The 18,490-nt window shown below is 59.2% G+C and overlaps 1 protein-coding gene across 2 annotated transcripts; it reads right to left on the bottom strand.

Moving 5' to 3' along the window:
• Positions 1–5,287: 5,287 nt before the first annotated feature.
• On the bottom strand, positions 5,288–17,024 carry BOK (BCL2 family apoptosis regulator BOK). Of its 2 annotated transcripts, none has more exons than XM_059053705.2 (5): positions 16,738–17,024; positions 15,939–16,190; positions 13,068–13,196; positions 7,032–7,195; positions 5,288–6,066 (listed from the first exon to the last, which is right to left on the bottom strand). In XM_059053705.2, exons 2-5 carry the CDS (start codon positions 16,159–16,161, stop codon positions 5,941–5,943), a joined length of 642 nt encoding a protein of 213 aa, XP_058909688.1. In that variant the 5' UTR covers positions 16,162–16,190; positions 16,738–17,024; the 3' UTR covers positions 5,288–5,940. The 2 variants fall into 2 exon arrangements, with proteins under 2 accessions (XP_058909688.1, XP_066883495.1); XM_067027394.1 differs by having other exon boundaries at positions 16,667–16,752.
• Positions 17,025–18,490: the final 1,466 nt, after the last annotated feature.

The raw sequence follows: 18,490 nt of genomic DNA, 5'->3' as shown, positions 1-18,490 counted from the left end.
TCCCATTTTGTTGGTAAAAACTGGCTGTTTTATTGTTTTACATGAACACATCCCATATATCTACCAACGTTCTGTTCAGGATTACTTAGGTATTCCCTAAGAACACTGAGGCTTTCTCCACAGCTCTCCTCTTTTCTTCCTGGGTCACCAGAATTGCCCTGAACAGTCCATTCACAGCAGTGGAGGCTTTTTTTCTAACATTCATCTTAAAACTCTTCCAACCTCTAATTTCCAAAGCCACTTCCACATTTTTAGATACTTGTTGCTTCTTGGTAACAACTTTCTGACTTAGTCCGTTCAGGCTGTCATAACAAAAATAACCATCCACTGGGTGTCTTGTAAACAATTGAAATTTACTTGTCCCGGTTCTAGAGGCTGGAAGCCCAAGATCAGGTTGCTGACTGATTAGGTGGCGAGGGCTACTTGCTTACGGACAGCCGTCTCCACTGTGACCTCACATGCAGAAAGGCTGAGCTAGCTCTGTGGAGTCTGTGTTATGCAGGCACTCGTTCCAATCACGAGGGTGGAGCCTTTATGACCTCGTCACCTCCCAAAGGCCCCACCTTCTCCTACTATCACTTCGGGGGTTAGGATTTCAACATACGAATTTGAGGGAAAACACATTCAGACCATAGCTCCAAGGGAGCCTGGAGGATGGGACCAGAGCTCTCTCTGCTGCTGGTATGATGCTGAGAGGAGCTTGGAGCAGCAAGGAAGCCCCACTCTCTCCCTCCTGCATCCCAGGCTGCGGCCTGCTCACAGCTGGAAGGGGGCTAGGAGGGCAGCACACAGACCGGAGCAGGAAGGGTGGGGCTGAGAGCCGAGAGATGAAAAGCAAATAACTGACATGGTCACCTGGTCTTCTTCTTCCTCCCCCCCGCCCCCCATGCCACTGATAGTTGGGAAGCTGGAAGGCGTCGCCAGTCTGGATCCTGGGTTCCTCTGGGTTCCTCGCGGTGTCTGAATTGTTCCTCTAACCCCTCTGTTTGCTGTAGTCTGGAGGTTGGGTCACACTTCCTAAGGGCCCTCCGAGTCTTCCTGTGCGTCATCTGCCTGTCTCGCGTGGCTGATGCTAAACTGAACAGGCTCAGGCGGTGCAGCCTGCCCTCTTTATTCTCAGCATCTATCAACCAGCCCGCCCATGGGTGACCCCTGCCTGAACCAGCTCCGCCATCAGAGCTGCCGAAGGGCCATCTTCTAACCCTGTCCTTCTGCGTTCAGTGGCAGAATTCTCCTAAGATCTTCCATCCATCCAATGAGGCTCAGTTTGGTTCCTCTGAAATAAGTTCACACCAGAAGGCCAGCGGAAACGCTTCTCTCTTCCCCTTTGATCGTCGGGTTTTAGAACAAGTGTGCCAGGGACAACGGTGCTGGCCGCCCGACCAGCCTTCTCACACCGCCCCCCCCCGCCCCTCCTGCTTCTGTTGTGATCCCAGTACTTTTTGTATGTTCGATGTGAGCTAGGCAAGTCCAGTCTTTCTTTGACAGACGGGAGGGGCCCACATGATGTGATAGTTGGCTGGATGGAGCCCCTCAAACCCCTGATGGCCTCTGTTCCCACTTCCTGCCTCAGAACCTCTCTTCTCTCCAGTGGGGGTGGGACTGAGAGGCCCCGGGCAGAACTGGAAAATCCCTTTATAAATTATTTTCTCACTTACTTCCACTTAACTATTTGAGATCTCATTGCAGAGATCACAACCCTTCACTCTCAACTACTTTAGCATGGGATACATGCATTTTTTTAAGAAAGAAAAAAAATTGTGCATCCACACTTATGTTTCCAATTCAATTTTTTTTTTTTTTTTTTTTTTTTTTTTGCCGTACGCGGGCCTCTCACAGTTGTGGCCTCTCCCGTTGCGAAGCACAGGCTCCGGCCGCGCAGGCTCAGCGGCCATGGCTCACGGGCTCAGTTGCTCCGCGGCATGTGGGATCTTCCCAGACCGGGGCACGAACCCGCGTCCCCTGCATCGGCAGGTGGATTCTCAACCACTGCGCCACCAGGGAAGCCCCTCCAATTCAAATTTTAAGATTATGAAATTTTTTACTTAAATTCTATGATTTTACCTCTTTTAAGATGAAAACCCTGTTTATCATTATTTGCTTTCTCCTACAGGATACATAAGATTTTTTGAGAATAATAATATTGTTATTAACAATAAGACTACTGATTGAAGTTTGACTTTTTTGCTGTTGTTTTTACAGCTTTCTCACTGAAAATGTAAAGTTAAAATATAGTTGGAATAATTGATTCCTCTGGGTGCTTATGTCACCAACTTGATAGAGAAACTCATTTATTTAATTTTTAAAAATTGACTGTTTTCTTAAGTTAGCTTTGCTTATGCAAAACATCCTACGTGACCCTACTGTCAAAAGTGTGCAACAAGGGACTTCCCTGGTGGTGCAGTGGTTAAGAATCCGCCTGCCAATGCGGGGGACACAGGTTCGAGCCCTGGTCGGGGAAGAGCCCACATTGCTGCAGAGCAACTGAGCCTGTGCGCCACAACTATTGAGACTGCGCTCTAGAGCCTGTGAGCCATAACTACTGAGCCCATGTGTCACAACTATTGAAGCCCATGTGCCTAGAGCCCACGCTCCACAACAAGAGAAGCCACCGCAATGAGAAGCCCGTGCACCACAACAAAGAGTAGCCCCAGCTCCTCGCAACTAAAGAAAGCCCGCGCAGAGCAACAAAGACCCAATGCAGCCAAAAATAAATGAATAAGCATAAATAAATAAATAAATTTATTATTATTTTTTAAAGTGTAAAACAAGATAAATTTTGCTCCACATGGGTGTATGGCCCAGCTGCTGAGTGCCCCACCAGGCAGCCCTGCCATGGTTTATCCAGCAGACACCCTGATGCTGGGCATCTGGGTTGTTTCCAGACTTTTTTTTTTTTTTTTTTTGTGGTACGCGGGCCTCTCCCGTTGCGGAGCACAGGCTCCGGACGCGCAGGCTCAGCGGCCATGGCTCACGGGCCCAGCCTCTCCGCGGCATGTGGGATCTTCCCGGACCGGGGCACGAACCCGTGTCCCCTGCATCGGCAGGTGGCTTCTCAACCACTGCGCCACCAGGGAAGCCCGTTTCCAGACTTTTGCTGGTCAAATAATGTCACAATGAATAACTTTATGTACATGGCATTTTGGACTTCGGCCAGCGTAGCTCTGGGATAGATTTCCAGAAGTAGCCAGTCCGAGGGTAAATGCATCTATGACTTGTCCAAGTGTTGCCCCTCCCCCAAGGGACTGTGCCATTTTGCTTCCCAGCAGTGTTGAGTGAGGGGACTTGCCTCCACCAACAAGAGTCTGTTGTCAGATTCGGATCTGGGCCAACCTGATTGGTAAGAAATGAGGTCCTGCACGCATTCCTTTTTTTCGATTGCGCCACAGCGCAGGCAGGATCTTAGTTCCCCAACCAGGGATTGAACCCACAACCCCTGCAGCGGAAGAAGCGTGGAGTGTTAACCACCGGACCACCAGGGAAGTCCCTGCATTTCTCTTTTTTTGTCTTTTTCTTCTGGACTTTCGAAGCTTTTAAGTTCTTTTTAATTATAAACATTAATCCTAGTATTCCTGATTTTCAGTGACCACCTTTCATGGAGGTGAAATGCACGGTTACAACATGAACTTCACTATTGCACAGTGTCCACAGGTGTACAGTTGAGTGGTATTTAGTGCATTCTCAGTGTCGTGCAACCATCAACTCTGTCTACTTCCAGGACACTTCTGTCACCCCAAGGAGAAACCCCGCACCCATTAAGCCATGCCCACTCTCTACCCCACCCCCCACCCCTGACAGCACTGCTCTGCTTCCTGTCTCTAGTTGCAGATACTTTTGAAAATGTTAAATGTTACATTTTTTTTTGCCCCAGCAAGTATTTTGTCTTTTCTTTGCTCCTGGATTTTAAATCATGTTCAGGAAGATTCTGCTCACTCCCCAATTAGAAAGGAATTCACCCATCGTTTCTAGAACTTGTTTCATTTTTCATGCTTGGCTCTTGGCTCCATTTGGAATTTGTCTTGTGTCTAGTGTGACACACGCGTTCGACTTGGTTTCTGAGTGTTAACTGGTTGTCACATTTGCTCACAAGCCCAGCTCTTCCCACCTCATCACGGACTTGGTTCTCCAGGCACGGGGGTCTGTCTCCGGGGGCCCCACGGCCCTGCGCCTGCCTGCCTGCGTGCATTTGGCCTGGGGCCTGGTGGTCCAGCAGCAGACTCAGAGGCAGAGGCCTAGCCCCTCCTCATTTCTCTTCTTGGAGGGGTTTTCCCGGCTGTTTTTGCCCTTCCCTCCCCCCCACCCGCCTCATATGAACTTTATAATTAGCTCTTCTGGGACTTTAATAAGGATTATGTTAAATATACAAAGCTACTTATAGAGAACTGTCTTCTTTATGAGATCCTTTTCCTCTGGAACATGGGATTTCTTCTGTCCTCCCAAGTCCAGGGTGTCTCTGAGGTACCTTCAGAGTTTGCCTCACATGGGGTTTTGCATTTCTCAGTCCGTTTATACCCCGAAATGTCATCTGCTGTTGTTGTTGGAAATGGGGCGTCTCCTCTACTGCAGCCTCTAACCCAATGTCCATGCAGATGCCTGGTCTCTCTGAGTGACCTAAAATCTGCTGCTTCCCTGACTCAGCATCTGTCACATCACTTTCCCAGGCTGGAAATGTACCAAGGGATCGCTCCCAGTGACAGAAGCCGGGTGGCAAAGGGACCTTCCTCTCCTCCCGCCCCCTTCCTTCCCTCTCGCCATCTGCCAGACTTCCCACTGCGAGTGCCCCTGGGTCCCGTGCAGACAGAGCAGGCAGAGCTTGGAGAGGTGATGGGCTTGCAGGGGCGGCCGCCCCCCGGGAGGAAGCTGAGGAGAGGGGGGTCTTGTGGGGGGCCCTGGGGCCAGGAGGTGGGTGATGGGGGCAGCCCCCCTTGTGCATGGCAACCTCGCCTTTGGGCTCTTCCCCAGGAGGCTGGATGGGGAAGGGAAGACCCTAGCGGCCATCTGGTCCACACTGCGTCGTACAGAAAGGGAACCGGGGCTGAGAGAGGCCGCATCTGGGCCAGAGGCAGGGGGCAGGGACTGAGGAACGCGGGGAGCCGCTGCTGGCGCACGCATGGTGGCAGCACGTGCAGGCGTGTGTGCGCGCGGGCCCAGCGTGGCACAGGGAAGCACACGCTGGCCTTGGTGAGGGAAGCCGTGCGCCTGTGCTCCAGCACATCAGGCCGGCCTGCCATCTGTCGGGTCCCTGGCAGTCGCAGGACGGGCACAAAAGGAGCACAGAGGGTCACACTCCATGGCTGCGGGACTTTATTGGGATCGGACAAACACACCGTCCTTCTCGGTCGTGGGCTCCCGCGTCCACAGGACCCCACCACACGGAGAGCCACCCCCGGTGCACAGGGGACACGCCCTCCCTCTAGAAAGGGGTTCAGCAACCACCACACGAGCCTTAGGCCCCACGTGCGGAGCCAGTAACGCTCCACAGCTCCTCCAGCCTCGGGCGTCGCCTTCAGGCCCAGAGCCCAGGCCCCCTGCCCAGGAGGACGGAGGCCAGCTCACGTCCTGACGTGGGAACCCCACACGGAGGGGCCCGGCGTCGAGTGAGAGCTTGGGGTTCCCGGCTCCCTTCCTGCAGGGCCTGGGACGTGACCCTGACTTTCTGGCTCTAGAAAGAAGGGGACCAGCGGGGGTTCTGGGAGAGGGGGAATGATGGGGAAGGGCCCCCTGTCGGCCCTGAAGCCCAGCTCCAGGACCAGGAAGCCCCCCACTTCCCTGTCCAGAGGGCCTGGGTCTGCGGAGGAGGGGCTCAGGGCAGGGCTTCCAGCTTCGACGCGGGGCTCCGAGGGTCTTCCCGGCTCGGGTGAGGCGGAGGGTGGTGCTTTCGGGGGCCGAGGGCCTCCTGTGTAAGGGGGCCGGGCTGCGGCCCCTGCCCAAGCCAGCAGCTCATCTCTCCGGCAGCAGCATGAAGAAGGCAGCCTTCAGGAAGCGGCCAAAGCTGCAGAGCGCGGCCACGAGCCAGTGGGAGCGGAGGCCGGGGTCGCTGCTGACCACGCACTCGAGCACATCCGTCTGGGAGGGAAGAGGGTCAGTTAGAGGGTGGGCCGGAGAGGGTGCGGCCCCGTGCCCCTCCTGGTGTCAGCCGAGTCGCCGTTGGGGAAGGCTTGTGGTCCAGCTGGACGGAAGGCTCCAGCACAGGACCCGACCCAACAGGTGGATTCAGACGGTGAGAGGGGAGGGAGGGGAGCCTGCTGGGCCCCCAGCCATGGGACCGGCTACCAGCTCGGCCACCTGCTGACATCCTAGTGTCCTTCCGCAGATGCCCTGGAGCCTGGGGTGCCAGGGAAGGACAAATCCCTTAGAACAGAAGCAGGGACTGAGCTTTCCAGAAGCCCAGTGAATGGCCACTCCTTACTTCCTTATTCCTTTCTAGTCCTGCTCAGAAATAAAGTACTCTCCCTGCAGCTTGACCTCTGGCCGTGGTGTCAATCAGTGTCCTGGCTGCCCTGGTGCCCAGCCTCAGCCAGGCTCCAGGACAGGACGGCAGGATGGGACAGTGGGAGGCACGCAGCCGCATGAATCATCCAGGGGGTAACGCCCTCCCCGCCCAGTGCCGCCTCCAGATGAGACCACGGCCCCAGTGGCCCCTCACCGCCCCCGCCGTGGCTCCAATCCCAGCAGAGGGCTGAGCTCCATCCCCTCGGCCAGTGTGCTTTGCACACCTCTGCCCACCATCCATTTTACAGAGGGGAAAACAGCTCTCCTACGGGTGGGGCTGCCCCGCAGCCCCCGAGGCCTGGCCAGGTGATCGGGGACACGGAGACTCTGACACCATCCCCGCAGGCGGGCGGTGGGTTTTAGCTCTCGAGTCGGGGGTGGTCAGACCCAGAGGGCCTGCACTGGAGCTGGGCTGCAGGAGCCGTCCTGGGCTGGGCAGCCCCGGCCACGCCCCTCCTCCAGCCCCGATCACCCCTGCCACTGCCGGCACTCAGGCGTTCAAGCACCGCCCCCCTCCTGGCACCGCCATATCCCCTCACCCATCCACCGCGTCTCCGCAGCCAGGTCGCCAGGGTCTTCCGCACGAACTCCCCGAGGCAGTCCACGAGGGCGTGGACCAGGGCGGGCTGGGCCTGTCGCACGCAGTCCACGGCCAGCCCCGCAGCCACTGAGTACAGGGACACAACCTTGCCCCAGGTGATTCCTGCAGGGAGAGAGACGGGTGCTGGTCACCAAAGGCCACCAAGACCCAGCTCGAGGCCAGCCCGCAGGGTCACGTGAGGGGGCTGAGCCTTTCTGAGCCACACCCCTGCCATTCTGCCGGTGACTGGGGTCGACGCCCAGGGCAGCCTCGACCCACAGCTCCGCCAGACGGGGAGCTCGGTCAGCTGGCTGCTGTGCAAGTCCCAGCCGCCGCCTGCTGCAGGTCAGTCCTGCCGCCGTCACACGTCGTCCTCAGGCAGGGAGGTCTCGAGCCTGCGTTACACACCTGCACAACTTGCACCTGCACACCTGGGCCAGGGCCTGGCGATGACCCCGCATAGCCCAGTATCTGCTGCAGGAAGTGATGGAGCAGAAAGGCAAAGAGGGGGCTGAGCAGCTCAGGGGGGCTCAGTGACTTGGCACTGGATGCGATAAACAGGAAGCAGCTTCCATCTGCACCTGCCCCCAGCACAGCCCTGCGAGGACAGCAGGAGGTTCTCCAGGTAAAGAAGCTGAGGCCCCGGGAGGAATGGCCTTCCCCAGACCACCAAGCTACTGGGGGCAGAACTGAGATGGAGCCCACCTGGGAGGAAAGACAGACGAATGACAATCTGGGAAACAGTGCTTGCCAGTTGTATAAGGCTCCTTAATATAGAAAGAGATTGTATAAATCAATGAGAAAAAGAGAAACCTTTCAAAAGAAATACGAACACAGAATACAAACAGCTGATTCACACAAAAAAAGTATTAACAGTACACTAGACATATGAAAAATGCTCACCCTCACTGATAGACAAAGAAGTGTGAATTAAAACGAGATGTAAACTATAGTCTGTCAGACTAAAAATTCGGAGTGGCAATGTGAGGATCCATGTAGCTCTGCAGCCTGGGAATCGTGATGAGAAAGACACCCGGGGCACCCGGCACCACCTGTGAAAGGACACAAGCATGGGTGCCCCGCCTGAGTCCTCGAAGGAAGCAGCACAGGCAGGGAGGAAGCATGCCCCTCAACCCATGTTCACACCACGGCTGGGACAGTCTGTCCTAAGAGCACAAGTCGGTGCGAATGATCCCCATTCACAGTCGCCAAAAGGTGGAAATGACGAAACATAAATAAGCAGTGAATGGAAAAGCACACTGTGGTCCAGCCACACAACGGAATGATATTTGGCCTCAAAGTGGGAGGAAGCACTGACAGGGCCACAACCTGGTGAACCTTGAAAACATCCCGCGCAGCGAAAGAAGCAGACTTGCAAGGCCACACACATCGTATGAGTCCATTCCTAGGAAATGTGCAGGACTGTCAGATCCGTGGAGACAGAAGGCAGACCAGTGGTCACTGGGGGCTGCGGGAGGGGGCCAGGCAGTGACAGCTTAATGGGAATGGGTGTTCTTCCCACTGACAAAGCACTTGGAGAGGTGGTGGCTGCACGATATTGTGGATGCATTCAATGCCACTGAATCGTTTACTTTAAAATGGTTAATTGGGACTTCCCTGGTGGTCTCGTGGTTAGGACTCTGTGCTTCCACTGCAGGGGGCATGGGTTCAATCCTTGGTCGGGGAACTAAGATCCTACATGCCGCGTGGTGTAGCCAATAAACAATAAAAAAATAAAATGGTCAATCGTGCGTCATGTGAATTTCACCTCAACGAAAAGAAAATTTAAAAACCCCGTATAGATCAGGCCAGGCCACTCCCCGAACCCTCCTGTTACTGTCCCTTCCCATCTCCTTCAAAGTAAATGCAAGTCTGAAGTCCCACCTGAGCTGGCTGCTGGCCCGAGGCCCCCTCGTCCTGCGACCTGGCCTCACGCGCGCTGTTCCAGCCTCACCGCTGCCTGCAGGGCTCCCTCACCCCCAGGGCTCTGCTCAGGGTCCCCCCTCTAAGGGCCACGCAGGCCACGACGGCATCAGGTCCTGGTGACGCTGCCGTCACACCACGCGCCCCATTTACCAGCTGCTCACGGGTGCCGGCCCTGGCCGGCTCTGTGCTGCTCACAGCCGTGCCCGGGCACCCCCAGGCTTGGCGCCCAGCAGGCACCCAACACACCAGGGGGCAGGCGAAGGGTCAGCATGGCAGGGCGGGGATCTCTCGAGAGTGAACACGCGTTATGTGGCGGGTGCTGTGTGGAAAGGGGAGCTCCTCACGATGGCCACGGTTTACCTGGAGAGGAAAGCCCTGGTCCGGAGGTGCCGGCAGGGTGGTCTCTGGGAGGTGGGGCTCGGGTGTGTCCTGTTTTCTTTGAGCTCTTTGTGTTCTTTTTTATGGAGATATAATCTCACTAGTGTCAATTCATCCTTTTAAAGTGTGAGATCCAGTGTTTTTAGCATGTTGACAATGTTGTCCAACCATCACCGCTATCGAATTCCAGACATTTTCGCTCCAAATCACTGTCCCCAGGAGCGTCATGCCCGTGTCACCCCAGCCCTGGTGACCTCTGATCTACTTTGTCTCTATGGAATACCTGTTCCGGACATTTCACGCGAATGCAGTCACACAGCATGTCCCACTTTGTGTCTAACTCCGTTCACTGAGCAAAATGTTTTCAAGGTTCCTCCGTGCTGTCCTGGTGTAGGCACCTCATTCCTTTTTATGGCCGAATAATGTTCCATCGAGTGGATGGGCCACCCATCAGGAAACGAACATGTGGGCTGTTGGCCCCTCCGGCCGTGGGGATGTGCGGCTCTGAACACTCGTGTGCGAGCCCTTGTGTGGACATGTGGCTTCCTTTCTCAGGGGTCAAAACCGAGGAGCGGAACTGCTGGATCAGGGGGTGACCCCGTCAGAGCCACCATTGGAGAAGCTGCCGGACCACTTCACGCCCTGACTCTTCACAGCCTCACCCGTGCTGGGTTCTCTGACGTTTTGCCTTGAGTGCCCCAGCGGGCGCGAGGTGGCCTCTTGTTGTGGTTTGATGTGCGTTTCCCTGGTGACTAATGAAGCTGAGCAACTTCTCATGCACGTACTGGCTGTTCATACATCTTCCGTGAAGAGATGTCTATTCAGACCCTTTGCCCCTTTTAAAGCGAGGTGGTCTTTTTAGCACTGATTTCTGAGAGTTCTTTATCTCATGTATTTTCTGATCTTTCCGTGGTGAAATGTTTTGCTCTTGTAACGAGAAGAAAAAAATGAAAACACTTGCCAACTTTCAGTTTTTCCACTGAAGGGAACTGAGAAGCGCCTGCAGCCAAGACGCAGCCGGGAACAGCGCCCCCTGCCTCTGCCTTCGCGGGGGCTCAGCCACGTGGGGAGGCCACCTGGAACCCTGCCGTGCAGTCCTCGAGCCGTCCACGTCACTGGCCACAGGCAGAGCAGGTGAGGGGCCGGCCGGGAGGACGAGGGGGAGGAAGGTCCAGCCGGGGGGGCCAGCGAGTGCAAGACCCAGCTGCCTGGGGGAGGCTGCGGGCAGAGACGGGCAGGGCCGGCAGCATCTGATGGCCGGAGCCTGCCTGATGGCAGGAGGGCCTGAGGACCGGGAAGGCTGGATGAACAAGGGCTGAAGGGAGACCTCGGGTGGGCGGGAAGCGGGTGCATGGGGCAGCCACAGGCTGGGCGGGGCGGGCTGAGGGCCAGTGGGCAGCAGAGGGGTGGACCCGCAGCCCGTGCGCCACGGGGCCGGCTCCCCTGGCAGGGGCCTCTAAGGCCCACAGAGGTTAAGAGACCGCTTGCAGGTCACAGAGCCCACGAGGGGGTGGGCGCCCCAGAGCACCAGAGGGGCAGGCGGCGTGCGGAGGCCGCCACGAGAAAAGGGCAGGGCCAGCTGGGTGTGGCGGGGCTGCTGATCGCAGAGAAGTACATCCTGCTCCGGTTTGGTTTCAAGCAAAAACTCACAGGCTGAAACTGAACTCCCCAAGTGAAAGAAGCCGCCGCCGCGCCGCTGTGCCCATTCATCACGGCCACACCTTCCTCCCCGCCCTGCCCCAGACCCCGCCTCGACCTTCCAGAACGCAGAGCCCTTCTGGACACGCCTCCGGCCTGTCCCGCACTGAGCAGGCTGGGCAGGCAGGGGTGGGTTCTTCGTCCCGCTGCCCGCCCTGTCCCTGACCCCACACCGGCCACCCTCCCCGGGGCCCAGCCGCCCCCCCCCCTCAGTCCCCAGCACCAGCCGCGCAGCCGCATTCTCAGAGACGACCCTTCCTTTTAAAGCCAGCCCTGGGCTCTAAGCCAGCCGCCCGCCCACCCACCCGACAGCAGAGACAGACCCCAGTGGCCACCCACGCGCCAGCATCAGGCCGGACGGGAGCCCAGCGAGGGCCCAGGGCGGCTGTCAGCTCCCTTCCCCGGCCTGCCCAGGTCACTGCGAGGGCAGCCGGGTCAGGACTGCCAGAGCTCCCGGGCATCCCATGCCTCTCTCCAGCCCCCTCCCTCCCAGGCACTGCCCCGTGAAGTCCTGGCCACCCAGTGCCGCCCTGGAGGCGGGGTCCTGCAGCCGGTGGTCCCGTGGCCCTGCCACGCCGGCCTGCCCACCAGGGGTCGGAGGAGCCTCCTCGAGAGGGGACAGTGCAGGACAACACCCGGAGGGTGCGGTCAGCGGGCTGGGGGCCCTCTGATGGGATGCGGCAGCCCCAGCCCCTCCACCGGCCTCCTTGCTTCTGCTGGTGGGCGGAGGTCCCCCCGGGGCGGGGACTGTGGCGCCCGACGCCCCAAAGCCCTGCTGCCGACGCCCCAAAGCCCTGCTGCTGTCCCAACCGTCCGACGACGGCTAAGGAAAGGCCAGGGGTGTTCCGAGGTCACACCGCTGGTCGGCGACAGACCCAAAGCCGCCTCGCAGAAGGGGCCCGTCCTCCCCAGAGCTCTTCTCACCCTCGATGCCACGTGGCCACTCACACCCCGACTCCACCAGGGACGCTCCCCGGGAACACTCTGGCTCCGGGGCCCCGAAGCTCCCCCTCCCTGAGGGCTGGGACCGGCCATCCCGTCCATCACAGGGTCCCCAGGCCCAGGGCAGCGCCAGACAGTGCTGGGGAAACCTCGGTGGGGTCGGCTCGATGGAGCAGGTGCTGCATTGGGGTGGGGGCTTTGGTCACCTGGATGGCCAGCAGCGCCTGGCACCTGCTACGTACCAGGACACAGGACCGAGGTGGACACGCAGAGCAGGGGCGCCAGAACAGGGCACGAGGTCACGGGTGGGGAGACAAGGTCTGTGGACCACAGGGAGCCCAGCAGGCTTGCCAGGAGGGGGCGTGGGAACGAGAGGGGGTTTTGGGGGATGAGTCCTGTAGTTTCCTGGGAGCCTGGAGGAAGGTGTGCAGACAGGAAGCAGCACGAGCTGAACTCAGGGTGAGGGCACAAGGAGGAGGGGCAGATGTCACCTGCTCTCGGGGCCCAGATGGAGGCTCTGGGAGAGTCACAGGTGACTGTGGGCCAGCCAGGTGAGACAGGTGAGTCAACATTCTCCAAACGTGTCCCGGTGAGCCGCTCCACCAGGGACTCCCACCCTAGTGCACCCCTCCCACTATGGGGGCTGTTCTGCGACTCGCCTCTGACCAACAGACTCAGGCTCAGCGACACCGTGACTTCTCACGTCCAAAGAGTCTGGCGGCGCCCACTTGGGCTGCTTGGGACCCGCGGCCACACTGTGAGAAGCCCAAGCCCCCACAGGACACGTACAGGCCACACGCAGAACAGTCCCGCCCCACTCCAGCCAACAGTCAGCACCATCTGGCAGCCTGGGACGTGCAGCCCAGCCCGGGCTTCCGGTCACTGCAGCCCCAGGACCGCACAAGAGGTCTGTGCCAGCTGCCCAGCGGGCCCACTGTCCTTGGACCCAGGGAGGCTTCCCTGAGAGCCCGTCCAGTGCTGCGGCCCCGGTCCTGACCCACAGACCCTGGGCCGTGCCAGCAGTGTGGGCCCCCTGGACGCGCAGGCCTACCTGCAGAAAAGATCTGGGCTGCCACAGCCAGGAACGCGTCGGTCACCACGGTCTCGGACTGCAGGGAGATGTTCAGCTGGCGGGCCACGTTGCGGTAGACGCTGGGCCGGATCAGCTCCAGCTCGTCGGCTGCGCGGCCACACAGGCGGGTCAGAGGTGGTCACACGGGCCTGGGGCCAGCCCACTCCTCAGCCTGCGGCCACAGCTGGGGACCCCGATGCCAGCCCTCTACCTGATGCCCCGACCTGTCACATTCCCACCCACGAGACACCACCCCCAGAGCCCCCGGGGACAAGACCAGGGAGGTGCGGTGGGCACCCCCTGCCCTGCCTCTGGGGCCTGTCCCCTCTGCCTCACGGGCCAGCCACGTGCCCCTCCCCCCAGGGCAGAGCCGGCCGGGCCAGTGGGGCGGGAATCCCAGCCGTGCCTGATCAGTGACTCACAGCCCACAGCGAGTTGCACGGGAGGGCGGCTGTCTGACAGGCAAGCAACCAGAGCCCAACATGGGCGTGGGCCGTGCCAGCGACCCCACACAGGTGGGGAGCCCGGCTGCTGCCTCAGAGGGGTGTCCTCGCTCAGGCCCCGGCACCATTCGGTGAACCAAGTAAAGGAGCCACTACCCGGGCCACCAGCACCACACAGGGTCAGACCTGGGCTCCTGGGGCCAAGCGGGGGTATCTGGATGGGGCGGCCACACGTGGCAGTGGTAGGCCCTCTCAAGGGCGCTGTCTGCACGTGTGCCCGCCGCACCGCCCCTGGCAGTCATGTGCCGGGAATCCCACACAGCCCTCAGACTGGGCGTCCCCCAACCCAGCCGCCTCTCCGCCAAAGCAAACAGGAAAATGCTTCCGACTGGAGGTCCAGGCGATAAGGGCTCCGAGTCACCCATGGGGCCAGATGCACTCCATCTAATTAACTAAGATCTGGAAGCAGAGCAGGACTGAGGTGAGGCTGTCAGAACGGTGGGGAAGGGAGCATGGAAACCCGCAGCGCCGGCCTGGCTGTTCCCACATACAGACCCCGGGGTCTACCCGGGACTGACCCCAGCTCGACCCGGGCCTCTTCCTGTTTGCTGCTGCAGGAGCTGGGCGTCTGTGCTCGGGAGGAACAGGGGGTACGCTGGGGGCAGGGAGACGGCTCCAGGCCGTGACGGGTGGGGAAGGGGCGGTCACGCTGAGCGGCTGCAAGGGCGGATGCTTTGGGGGCCCAAGCCATCTCCCTCCAGGGTCCCCTTAGCCATCTCTCAGGCACTGAACCCCAGGGACTGGCTGTGGTGAGGCCGGATGCTAGAGGAGGGCCTGAAGGCCTGGCCCCTGAGAGGGCCAGTGCAGGGCACTTGGCTGGACTCTACTCCTCCAGCCCGGGCCGGAAGCGTCCCAGGCTCTCCGGGTCTGAGGTCACAGTGCTGAAGGGGCAGATACCGGCCCGGTCTGATCAGCAGAGCCCAAAGCGGGGCTTCTCAGAAAGTTCAAACAGTGGGGACCCCGGGCCCAAGGTGGAGGCAGCCCCGAGCCCCTGCTCGCAGGCAAGGAGATGGAGCTGGGGGCGGGCAGGGTCGCAGAGGAGGCCGGGACAGAGGCAGGACCTCCTCCTGGCCACTCCAGGGGCTCTTGGGAGGTCAAGATACCATATTCACCAGGATCCTCTGGGATGCTCCTCCAGTGTTGTCCCCACAGCCCAACTGGAAGAAATGGCTTGGGCGCTGACCTCAGGGGAGTCGAGGCACTCTGGGCCTTTGGCGGATCCCCCAAACCCCACTTGCTCCCCTCCCCTGAGACCCAGGCGGGACACCGCCCCCCTGGCAGCCCTCTGCAATGGCCCTTCGGCATCTGTGTGTCTCCCCCGACCCCAACACTCCCATGCAGGCCAGGTCTACACAACCGTGCCCCCAGGGTCCACACAAAACAGGGGCAAGCAGACGCGTGAGCCCGCCTGGGGAGGGGAGGGGAGGGCATCCCCTTTCACAGGGTGCTACCTCCAACCAGGGCTCCGGGCCAGGCTCTCCCCGCTCTGCCCGGACAGCCTCCCGGTCAGGGCTCCATCTGTGCTGCCACACCTCCCCGTGCGCACACGCTTGGGGTGGAACTGTCACACTGCACGGGGCAGGGCTGGGCCCCCTCAGTCCCCGTGGAGAGGTGGACCGACTGAGTCAGCTGGGCCGGTCCCTCCCTCTCTGGGGTCCTCGGAGAAGGTGGAGACAGTTACCCGGCTGTGTGTGACCCCAGAGTCAAGTACCTCCAGATGTCCACTCAACAAGCCGTCCAGGTGAGATCTTGGGCTACCTAGCCTCACGGTGGCTCAGCTCTCCTGGGGCACTAAATTTCGCAGGGAGCCCTAAAAGGCCCTCCAAATCAAGAGAAAAGAGCAACCCACGGCAGGACTTGAGCCAGTAACTTCAAAAGGACCTATTTTCCAAAACAAACATCAGGACACGTGGTCCGACAAAGGATTTTTGTGCCCAGCTGAGTACAAGGGTCACTCTGGAAGTTTAGCCACCAAAACATCATTCTTCCCGGAGCTGTCTATTCTTTATTGCCAGAGTGTCTGAAATCCGGGCTGAGCAGGCAAATGCGGGGAGGTCTTTGGCGGGTGCACAGGCGAGCCTGAGGGGGGACTGGAAGAGTGGGGTGCTGGAGGGGTCATCGGTCTGGGTGCACCCGCCTCGGGCGCCGGGTTACTCAGGGCACCGCGGACCAGCCCCCCTCCCTGCCCCAGAGGGGACACCGAGGCCCAGCAGGGGCGGGTGCCGGCGCGGTCACCGGCGGGCGGGCCAGTGCAGGGACAGCTGTACCCCGAGGCGCAGCGAGGCCGCCCCGCCGGCCGGCCTTGGAGGGGAAGCCTGGGATCCCGCCCGCCGAGGCCCGCACTCACCCAGGCGCAGCAGCACCGCGCACACTTCAGCCAGGCGGCCGCCGGGGGCGAGCGCGGCGCGCTCCGGCGCGCTCCAGGCGAGGCCGGCGCGCAGCAGCCGCGCGTGCACGAACTCCCGGCCGAGCGCCTTGGCCTGGGCCACCAGCTCCTTGTCGGTGGGCGAGCGGTCAAAGGCGTCCATGATCTCGGCGGCGAAGACCGAGGAGCGCCGCAGCACCTCCATGGCGGGGACGCGGGCGGGGGGCGCCGCACCTGTGGGCAGAGGGTGCTCAGACGGGCCCGCCCCGCCGCCCCGCCGCCCCGGCCTGGCTGGCGGAGGGGAAGGTCGGCCGCGCGAGGAGAGCGGGCAGCGGGGCGCGGGGAAGGGGCGCGGCGTGCGCCTAGAGCGCGTGCGTGCGCCGGGCCGGAGCGCACGGGAGGCCGGGCCGGCGCGGCTCTGGGCAAGGGCTTCGGCCAGCTGCGGGTAAGCGTTCCTGTTTGTGCCCCAAATCTTTAAAAGCGCGGTGTCACCTTCTTTTAGATGCCGAACTCAATCACAAATATCCCCACGGGTGCCGGGGTTAGGAAGGACCTCGGGGAAATGGCGATTGGCTCTGGGGCCGCCGTGCCCGCGCTCGGAGACGAGGGCGCGGGCGATGGAGGCGTGGGCGGGGGGCATGGCCCGACCTGCTCCCAACCCGCGGCAGCCGGGACCACGGCCCGGCCCAGCGTCCGGGGCCACCACCCACCTCCGGGCCTCGCCGTCCTCGGTGTTTGTCCTCGGCCCCGCCGTTCCCATGGCGCGGCCCGCCCTGCTCACCTCTCCCGCCGCATGTCTCGGGCGCGGGGGCTGGGGAGGAGTGCTGGCCTCAGTATCTGCTGGCCGCCGTCTCCGCAGATCTGGATCCTTCCATTCAAACTGGCGAGGACGCGCGCCCCGCCCCGGCGCCCGCCCTGTCCACGCCTGAGCCGGGCTGGAGCGCTGAGGGCGCGGGGTCTCGGGCCCTCCGGGGGCTCCGGCGGCGTCGTCGGGGGCGAGGGGAGTGCGACCAGCACAGCGCAACTTTCCGCCGGCTAGAGGCGAGGCCTGGGGCTTTGCCTTCTAAGGGAAAGGCAACCCCGGGGCGGAGCCACGGCCAGAGCTTCCCCGCCGCCTCCCCGCTTAAGGAGGACCGAGCGAGTTCCCGGTATGCGCTCAAGGAGGGCCACGGGGCAGGAGCTGTCCCCCGCTGTCCCAGTTATTAGGACCTAGCTCTGGTACCAGCCGCCTAGATTCACACTCGGCTTGATTATCGTATTGATTCCTAGAAGTTCTTTATATATTCTGGATGCTGTGTCCCTGGTCTTACACATGGCTTGGTATTGTAGATGGGTACTTGGATTTGCACTGTATGGAAGGTATTGCAAATATCTTCTGCCATTCTGTGGTTTGCTGTTGCTTATATTGAACAGGAGTTTTCTCAGTGACGTCCAATTTATCAATCTTTTCTCACGTTCAGTGCTTTTTTTTATTAGGATATTCTCCCGTGTTTTCTTTTAGAAGCTTAATTGTTTTAGCATTCACATTTAGATCTATGACGGATCACAAATTAATTCTTGTGAATCTTGTGGTAGGGGGGTCAGAGCTCATTTTTTCCATATGTATATCTAGTAGACCATCATCGGTTATTGAAAGGGCCATCATCTTTCCACTGAATTGGAGAAGAGTCCCCATTATAAACCAAGTGACTGTGTATGTGAGGATCTGTCCTGGACTCTTTTCTATCCCACTGGTCTATTTCTCTATCCCTTTTTTTTTTTTTTTTTTGGCATGTGGGATCTTAGTTCCATGACCAGGGATCGAACCCTCGGCCCCTGCCTGGGAGGCACAGAGTCTTAACCACTGGACCACTAGGGAAGTCCCTATTTCACTATCCTTGAATCAACATCTCTATCCTTGAAACAACAGGATGAATGTACTTGCCTTAATTCACATATATACAACACTTCACCCAACAGCTGTTGAATACATGTTCTTTCCATGCACATAGGATGTCAAACAAAATAGACCATATCCTGGGCCATGAAGTCTCAACAAATTTCAAAGGATTGAAATTATACAAGTGTGTCCTCTCTGAATTAAACTAAAACTCAAAAACAGGAAAACTATCAGAAAGCCTCCAAGTACTTGGAAATTAAATATCACACGTCTAAATAATCAGTGGGTCAAATAGTAAATCACGAGGGAAGTCGTAAAATATTTTGAAGTGAACTGCAGTGAAAACGTGACATATCAAATGCTGTGGGATATAGGTAAAGCAGTGCTTTAAGGAAAATTTATAGCTTTAGAAGAAAGGTTAAAATTAATGCTCTAGGGCTTCCCTGGTGGCGCAGTGGTTGAGAGTCCACCTGCCGATGCAGGAGACACAGGTCCATGCCCTGGTCTGAGAAGATCACACATGCCGCGGAGAGGCTAGGCCCGTGAGCCATGGCCGCTGAGCCTGTGCATCCGGAGCCTGTGCTCCGCAACGGGAGAGGCCACAACAGTGAGAGGCCCGCGTACGGCAAAAAAAAAAAAATTAATGCTCTAAGCT

Source organism: Kogia breviceps, chromosome 2 (assembly GCF_026419965.1).
Source record: "Kogia breviceps isolate mKogBre1 chromosome 2, mKogBre1 haplotype 1, whole genome shotgun sequence".
In the NCBI taxonomy this organism is placed as follows: Eukaryota; Metazoa; Chordata; class Mammalia; order Artiodactyla; family Physeteridae; genus Kogia; species Kogia breviceps.
Note: the sequence above shows the minus strand (reverse complement) of the source record. Positions and strands in the feature narration are given on the sequence as shown.

Excerpts from the sequence above, each read along its gene's own strand:
- BOK (XM_059053705.2), bottom strand. The coding sequence starts at position 16,161 with ATGGAGGTGCTGCGGCGCTCCTCGGTCTTCGCCGCCGAGATCATGGAC. Across the intron at positions 7,196-13,067 it reads AGCCCAGATCTTTTCTGCAG|GAATCACCTGGGGCAAGGTT; the intron begins GTAGGCCTGCGC and ends CTCTCCCTGCAG. Across the intron at positions 6,067-7,031 it reads TGCGGAGACGCGGTGGATGG|ACGGATGTGCTCGAGTGCGT; the intron begins GTGAGGGGATAT and ends CTTCCCTCCCAG.